Here is an 8,389-nt window from a genome sequence, read left to right on the forward strand (position 1 = left end):
TATTAGTTCCCTCGAGACCTGATTGCTTAAAGGACCCTGGCACCTCCTCTCTCTCTCTCTCTCTCTCTCCTGCTTCCTCTCACCATGATCTGCTTGTACCCACTGGCTGCCTGCCGCTTTTCCACCATGAGTAGAAGCAGCCTGAGGCCCGCACCAGATGCAGCTGTCCCAGAATCATAAGCCAAATAAACCTTTTTTCCTTATAAATTACCCAGTCTCAGGTATACTGTTATAGCAACACAAAATGGACTAAAACAGCCTCCAAAGACTAGAGGGAAGGCCATGCTGCCTGCTATATGGGCAAAAGCCAGGAGTCTGTGCAGAGTCTGGAGCAGGGGGAGACTTGGAGATCAGCTTCCCAGGGTCCAGTGCATCCAAGGTCCTGCAGAGAATGGCTGCCTCAGGCCATGGGTTCCTGGGAAGATTCCCCCTCTCCCCCCAGTGCCCATCACTTCCGAGTCACCTGCCTGTCTGAGGGCCACTAGAAAGGAGAAAGAGTTTGAAAAACCAAAGTCCTTTCTCCCCCAAAATATTTTTTTATTCTTGCAGTACATTTGTGTTTCCAATTGTGGATAAAAAATTCTTAGAAAGTGATTACAAAACAGCGTGAACTGGACTCGAGGAGCCGGCTGGCCCTGAAGGTCCCATCACTTCTCTGCTTGACAACACGACGCGGGGCCTGGCATCTGCGTGGGTCAGTCCGGCTTCTCACTCTCAGGATCTAGAAAACAAAACCACCACTCAGTACAGGCCCACCCGCCGCTGGCTGCTCGAGAGCTGCCAAAACGGAAGAGGCATGGATGGCCATACCAGGGCATGGGCAGCCCAGCCACAACCTACACGCTGTGCAGAGTCCTGTCCAGGACACAGACCTGCAGCCTGTCACCTGGGCCGTCGTCTTCTCTGTGACCAGCCGGCATGCTGAACTGGGGCCACCCAGCTCCTGCACGGGCTGGAGCACATGGGGAGCAGTGAGGGAACAGCAACCCCAAACTCCCTGCCTCCCCCAGGCCGGCGCTGAGACAAGGCAGCGAGTGCAGCAGCGGGGCTACACTGGGTCTGGGACGGAGCATCCCGTCCCCCTCTGCACAGAGGCATGACTCTTACCTCCGGGGAATGAGGCACAGACTGTCAAGGCAGCCACCCCCAGCCAGACAGGGCAGGGGACACTACCACCCTCAGTTTGATCAGGGTCAGGCCTGTGATGCATGTGCAGGATTGAAAGCTGTCAGTATGAGGCCATCACAGAAGGGTGGGCTGGACCACGCACTAAGCCCCCGCAGGGCGGGTCTCCCTCCGTACTGCTACCTTCCCTAAGGCCCTGTGCCTACCAGAAAAGCCAACGTCCCTCACATATGACTCTTGGGCGACCCCGGCCCCAAGTCCTCCACTGGACAAGCTGAGAACCTGACAGAGGACCCCCACCACCCCCAAGCTCAGTTCTCCAGGGGCCAGGATGAGTCATGCGATCTGGGCTTTCTGGGAGACGGCCCCCAGGTGCACAGGGGTTGGAGATGCTGTTTAACCGACCACAGATTCCTCCCTCCCTCCATCACGGGCAGAGCCCATGGCACTGTGAAATGTAATTCAGGTGGACAGTGGCTGGAAGCCAAGCTCACAGCCTGACGCAGGCCTGGAGCCAGCAGTGCCCGGCCATTCCCTGGACCCAGGTCACATGCAGCATGGGGTGCAGCGTTGGGGAACATGCAGCCCCTCCAGACACCCTGCACTGTCCCCCCATGCCGGGTCTGGTCTAGCCCATCACTCAGTCCCCAGCCTCCTCAGTGCCCTCCTCCCGAGGTGTGGGCAACACGGCTAGGGGCACAGAGTTGAGCCCAGGACACGGCAGGGCAGTTCCACCTGCCCGCCTGGGCCACCCCACTCCTGAGCTCTCTATGAGGCTGGACGGTTTTGTTTTACATGGACAGAGAGGAAGAAAAAGATGTTGTTTCACACTGTTTTCAGACAAAAATGTTTATTTTTCTCCTTCATATGTACAATCTCTTGGGGATTCCATGCCACTGGCCATCAGGGATAAGGAAAAGACTAACACTGAGAGGGGAAGAAGGAGAGAGAGTGGCCTCCATTCACTCAAACATAGGCCCATGAGATTCTCGAACCAGATGGACAGAGTGCCCGTCACAGAGAACAGAAATCTCTTACTACAGCATTGTGCCCTGGCAGAAGATTCTGGATAATCACCTACAAAATTCAATTCTAACTGAATTGATGGAATAATAAATTTAAACAAATAATGTAGCCACTTTTAATAAGTACACAGAACTCTACAATTCACAGCTGGGCAGCCCCAGGCCACCTGCCTTCCAGCCGGAGCTGGAAACATCTGCCTGTGGAGGAGGCCACCGGGCCTTCGCCTCCCACCCTGGGGCTGTTTGGTGCTGGTATGGGATGAGTCCCATGGAAATCTCCAGGAGAAGAACGATCCTGCCCTCAGCAGATGGGCCTTAGGGGTGGCCTACAGAACGGTCTGCGTGCCAGGGGAGGGCAGGACCCCTAAGCCCAAGGGGCTGCGCTTTTCCCTGCAGGGTGAAGTCTCTGCACTGGACACACTCTTATCTCTTTGCTTACTGAGTGTTTTCTGGCAGGTTCCTCATAGCCAAACAAAGCTGCCGACATTCCTTACTGAGAGACCCTCTACCTCTAACGTGCCCTGTCCGCGTGTCTGTGTCCCTCAGTCCCTGAACAAGGCCAGGGAGACTGCTCCACTGAGGACTAAACAGAACTGCCTTGTATTTGCAGCTCTTCAATGTTCAAGGTCACAAATTCAATTTTTTTTAAAGGCATTTACAACAGAAAACTAAAGATTAGACCTCAGTTTCACATCTGTAACACATCTCTGCAACTTAAAACAGTAAATAAAGCTATCAATGGCACAAACCAATTATAAATGAAATACACCTTTTCTGATAATTTTTTTTTTTTTTAACGTCTCTTTCCACCAGGGAATGGAAAAGCTGGAATTCAAGGCACTGTACTTCTGCAGGGTGATGACAAGGTTCTGACTGTCAACTCAAGTACACGAGGCGGGTGTGAAGACCGCGCATGTACATGGTGGGGATCTAAGGGCGAACGGGATCTGAAGTGAGAAAGGAAATGTGTCCTGCCGCCCACGCGAGGCTGGGCACTTGCCCTCAGCAGGAAGGGGAGGGACTCAGAAGCCACACCACAGCCTGATTCCTCTGTACAGCTCAGAGCACTCCATCTGGCAGGGACAGGGCAGAGGCTATGTGATCCGCAGCCCAGGGCCGGGTGCGCTGACCACAGGTGGCTGCAAGAACGCAGGCAGCATGGGCCCCCGGGTGGGGCTCCAGCTGCCCTGCACCCCCAGCTGGCCCACCTGCGCTGCCCAGGGCCCCCAGGATACTGAAGGTGGGAGCAGGCTTCCGTACTGATCCAGAGGCAGGACACAGGGCGGGACTGGGAGGCTGGAGAGGGCAGTACCTGGTGTGGGCACACGCAAGGCTGGGGCGGCTCCCGGAATAGCTGCGGTAGACAGAGGGCCCGGCACCGGGGCCAGACGTGGCATCCCCACTCCTACTCTGGGTGCAGTCATCTATGAGACACAGAGACAAAGAGAGGAAGATACACATGGCTGCAATCAGCTGGCCTCCCCTACTGGCTCCCCGGGTCTCTGTGGTTTCTCCATCCTCAGGAGAGAGTGGTCCTGGGACACACCTGGACACGCCATAGACAAGCACCCTCTCAGGGATGACAACGGGATGACAGCACGGGGCCAGGAGGCAGCTGCTCTCCCTCAGTTGCTCCCCAAAGCTGCAACCTGGCCACCTTTGGGCTGCTTTCCTCTGGGCCACACACCAGGGCTGTCCATGGTCCAGAGTAGGCCTCAGAGCAGGACCCGGGGCCTGGCCCCCAAGGGGCATAAGCAACTCATACCCCTCCACTAAGCTGACACAAGGGCCTCCTGCTGGACTGGTCAGTGCCCCTGGGGAAACCAAAACAGCCCAGGAGCTGTGCAGAGGTATGTGCCCTAGTGCCTGGCAAAGCAAGAGTGCAGGGAGGCATGGCAGGCAGCCCCTCCACACTCTCAGGCCAGCAGAGAATCAGTGCAGGGGCAGGGAAAGGAGCAGCCAACAGGAAAGGAGCGACCGATGGTCACGAGACCAGCCAGTGAGATCCAGAAATCTGACAAGGCTACTGCAAGAAAGGATGTCATAGACCAATAGCCTTCACACACCCTACACAAAATGTTGGCAAGTCAAATCCAGCAACTATAAAAAAGACAAAACATCACAACCAAGTGGGGTTTGTCCCAGGAATGCAAGGCTGCTGTCTCCCTGGAATCACCACACTTCACTCCAGGGAGATTCCTCCACCTGTACAGGGCCTCTAACAATCGACAGCTGAGCCCTTGCTGATTGGAGAGCGATGAAGAGAGGGAGAGAGTGCTCCCCCCAAGGCTCCTTCCATGCTTTTAGTCAACACTGCCAGGGAAGTACCAGAAAAGGCAAGAAAAGTAATAAAAGGTACAGGCTGGAAAGAGAAAAGAAAACTGTTCTTATCTGTGGGTGACAAGATTATGTATGGGAAAACCCACAAGAATGGACAAACCAATGTCTAGAACTACAAGCAAATTTAGCAAGATTGCAGGAAACAATGTACAAAAATCAACTACATTTCTAAATACTAGCAACATACAACTGGAAAATGAAATTTAAAGAACAATATAATTCATAACAGCATTCCAAAACATCAATTACATAGGGATAAATTTAATGAAAGGTGTATAACATCACTACACTGAAGAGAAATAAAAAAGATGTAAATAAACAGAGAGACCATGTTCACAGGAATACACAATATTGTTAATATATAAAATCTCACCCAGCTGATCAACAGACTTAATACACTCCCAGTCAATATCCCAGTGGGTTATCTTGTAGAAAGTGACAGGATGTTCCTAAAACATATACACAAATATTAAGGACCTAGAAAAAAATCAATTTTTGAAGAAAATCAACATTGGAGGACCTTCCCTACAAAATATTAAACTTATAAAGCTACAGTATTTAAGAGTGTGGTGTTGCCATAAGGATAAGAGAATGGTGAATGGGAACGAAATAGCAAATTCAGACATGGACCTACACAGATATGGTCACGTGACAAATGTATGTGCAATTCAATGCAATTCAGTGTGAAAAGGAAGGTGCTGAAACAACCAGATATTCATTCAGAGAGAAATCAGATTGACCCCTACATCAAACCACACGCAAAAGTTGATTTGAGATGGCTCATGGGCCTGAATGCAATAGCTAACTATGAAGCTTCTGGAAAAAGCAAAACAAAACTTCTGCCATTTCACTTTCACCATTAAGTGAAAAACCAAGCCACAGACTAGTAGAACATATCATATATATACATATATATGTGTATACATATAAATGTGTGTGCATACGTGTGTGTGTATATATATATCAATAGATATATAATGAATTCCCACAAATCAATAATAAAAATATAAACAGATCAACTTTTAAATGGTCACTATCCTTGACCAGGTACTTTACAAAAGATGGCTGATAAGAATATGAAAAGGTGCTCAAAGACAAATTAAAACAATAATGAGAAACCTCTTACCAGGCTTCAAATTATTTTGCAAATAAATTTTCAAACACAATGTCCTACATACAATATTTTAAAAGTCACAAGAAAAGACAAGGCAATATAAAGAAAAACTAGATGAAAGAGAAAAAAACTATATAAATTGTGTGAAGGAAATACAAGATGGAGAATTTTGGCAAACTGTCGGGAACTTTTTTTTTTTTTTTAAAGGATACAGCAGATATGAGGGGAAAACAAATAGGAACTTTTCAACTGAAAAATATAATACCCCAAATTAGAAACTCAGTGACAGGTTTAACAGCAGCTTAGACACAAAAAGAAATTTAGTGAACTAAAATCTGAAGAAAATAAAACAGGAGGATATGGCCCATTCACAGGAAAAAACATTTAAATGACAGAAACCATCCCTGAGGAAGCCTAGACATTGAGCTTACTAAACAAAGACTTTAAATCAACTGTCTCAAAAAACTAAAGGAAGACATGGACAAAAACAAAATGAAACACAGAAAAAATGATAAATGAACAAAATGAGAATATCAACAGATAGGTATTATAAAAGAGACCAAATAAAAATATAATAAAACATTTAAAAATTCACCAGAGGGGCTCAATAGCAGATTTGAGCAGAAAAAATAAAGAATTAGCAAACCTGAAACACTACGATTGAAATTATCTAGTATGAAGAGCAGAAAGAGAAAAAGAATAAGGAAAAGTATACAAAGCCTAAGGGATCTGTGGTATACCATTAAGTAGACCAAGAAATGCATTATGGGAGTCACAGAAGAAGAGAGAAAGAGAAAGAGACAGAAAAATATTTGAAAAAATAACAGCCAAAACCCAAATTTCATGAAAGACATGAATCTACACATTCAAGAAGCTCATGGAACTCCAAGCACAACAAAATAAAAGAGATCCACACTGAGATATATTATAGTCAAATTGTCAAAAGCCAAAGAAAAATAGAGTATCTTGAAGGCAGGAAGAGAGGAGCATTTCATCACTTATGAGGGATCCTTAATAAGATTAACAGCTTATTTTTCATCAGAGACCAGGGAGACTCAAAGCAGTGGGATAACATATTTAAAATTTGGAAAGAACAAACTATCAACCAAGAATTCTATACTTTAAAAAGAAAGGAGAAATTAAGGCTCCTGGCTAAACAAAAATGAAGAGAGGTCATTACTGATAGATCTTCCCTATAAGAAATGCTAAACAGAGTTCTCTAGGCTAAAATGAAAGGATAATAGACAGTAACTCAAAGTCAAATGAAGACATATTTATATAAGTAAATATATTATAATTTTAGTTTATAATTCCTTTTTCTCTCCATATGACTTAGAAGGAAAATGCATTACACAGTAATTATAAATCTACTTTAATGGGCACACAATATATAAAGATGCAATCTGTGACAAAAACTATATAAAGGGGGGAGAGATGTACTGGAGCAGAGTGTTACTATACTATTGAAACAAAGTTAGTATTATTTAAAGTAGATTGTTATAAGGTTAAGATGCTAATTGTAATCCCTAAGGTAACCACTAAGAAAATAACTAAAATATATACAGAAAAGTAAAAAGAAAGGGAATAAAAGTTGTACATAGCAAAAAACCAACTAAAACTTTTTAAAGACAGTAATGGAAGAATTGAGAAACGAAAGCCTATAAGACATACAGAAAACAAATAGTTAAATGGTAGAACTCCCTCCTTACCTGTACTTACTTTAAATGTAAAATGGATGAAACTCTACAATGGATAAGCAGAATTCACAGAATGAATGATGGACCATTTGTATGCTGTCTACAAGAGACTTACTTTAGATACAAAGATACAAAGAAGCTAAGAGTAAAATGGTGGAAAAAGATATTCCATGCAACTAGTAACCAAAAGAGAGCAGGGGTATATATGCAGGTACTTCAAAAAGTTTGTGGAAAAATAGAATTAAAAGATAATATAAATCTTTCCATGAACTTTTTGAAGCACCCTCATATTATTATCAGACAAAATAGATTTTAAATAAAAAGAGTTACAAAAGACAAAGAAAGACATTATACATGGATAGTCATCAAGAAGATAGAACGATTATAAATATATACAAACCTAACAACAAAGACCCAAATTATATGAAGCAAACAGAATTGAAGGGAGAAATAGACAATTGTACAATAATAGTTGGAGGCTTTAATACTTCACTGTCAATAATGGATAGAACAACCATACAGAAGAAAATAGGAAGGAGAAGACTTGAACAACACCAAAAGCCAATTAGCCCTAACCCACATCTACAGAATACTCCACCAAACAACAGCAGAGTGCACATTCTTTTCAAGTACACATGGAACATTCTGCAGAATATACTGTATGTTAGATCACAAAACAAGTCTTAATAAACATTAAAAGAATACAAAATATCTTTTCCAACACAATGACTGAAATTGGAAATAAATAACAAAAGGAAAACTGTAAAATTCACAATGCAGAAATTAAACAACACACTCTCAACATCCAAAGGGTCAAATACGTAATCACAAGGGAAACAACATTTGAAAAGAACACCTTCAGTCAGTTACCTAACTGTATATACTAAGGAAGTAGGGAAAAAGAGAACAAACTAATCCAAAGCTAGTAGAAGAAAGGAAATAAAGATTACAGCAGAGATACATATAGAACAACAGAGAAAAACAGATGAGGCCAAAGGTTGGTTCTTTGAAAAGATAAAATTAACAAAGTTCTTTTTTTTTTTTTTGTCTTTTTCCGTGTCCGGCAACGGATCGCAACCCTCAGTGTC

At 44.5% G+C, this 8,389-nt stretch overlaps 1 protein-coding gene across 1 annotated transcript in view; it reads right to left on the reverse strand.

The window, feature by feature from the left end:
- Nucleotides 1–513: 513 nt before the first annotated feature.
- WNK2 (WNK lysine deficient protein kinase 2) overlaps nucleotides 514–8,389 on the reverse strand; it is a 140,224-nt gene continuing 132,348 nt past the window's right edge. Inside the window, exons 30-31 of the mRNA XM_008576203.1 lie at nucleotides 3,463–3,574; nucleotides 514–721 (exon numbers count right to left, since the gene is read on the reverse strand). Of these exons, the coding sequence (XP_008574425.1) occupies nucleotides 696–721; nucleotides 3,463–3,574 (138 nt within the window). The 3' untranslated portion in view covers nucleotides 514–695. The remainder of the gene's footprint in view (nucleotides 722–3,462; nucleotides 3,575–8,389) is intronic.

This window comes from Galeopterus variegatus, unplaced genomic scaffold (assembly GCF_000696425.1).
Source record: "Galeopterus variegatus unplaced genomic scaffold, G_variegatus-3.0.2 Scaffold1310, whole genome shotgun sequence".
In the NCBI taxonomy this organism is placed as follows: domain Eukaryota; kingdom Metazoa; phylum Chordata; class Mammalia; order Dermoptera; family Cynocephalidae; genus Galeopterus; species Galeopterus variegatus.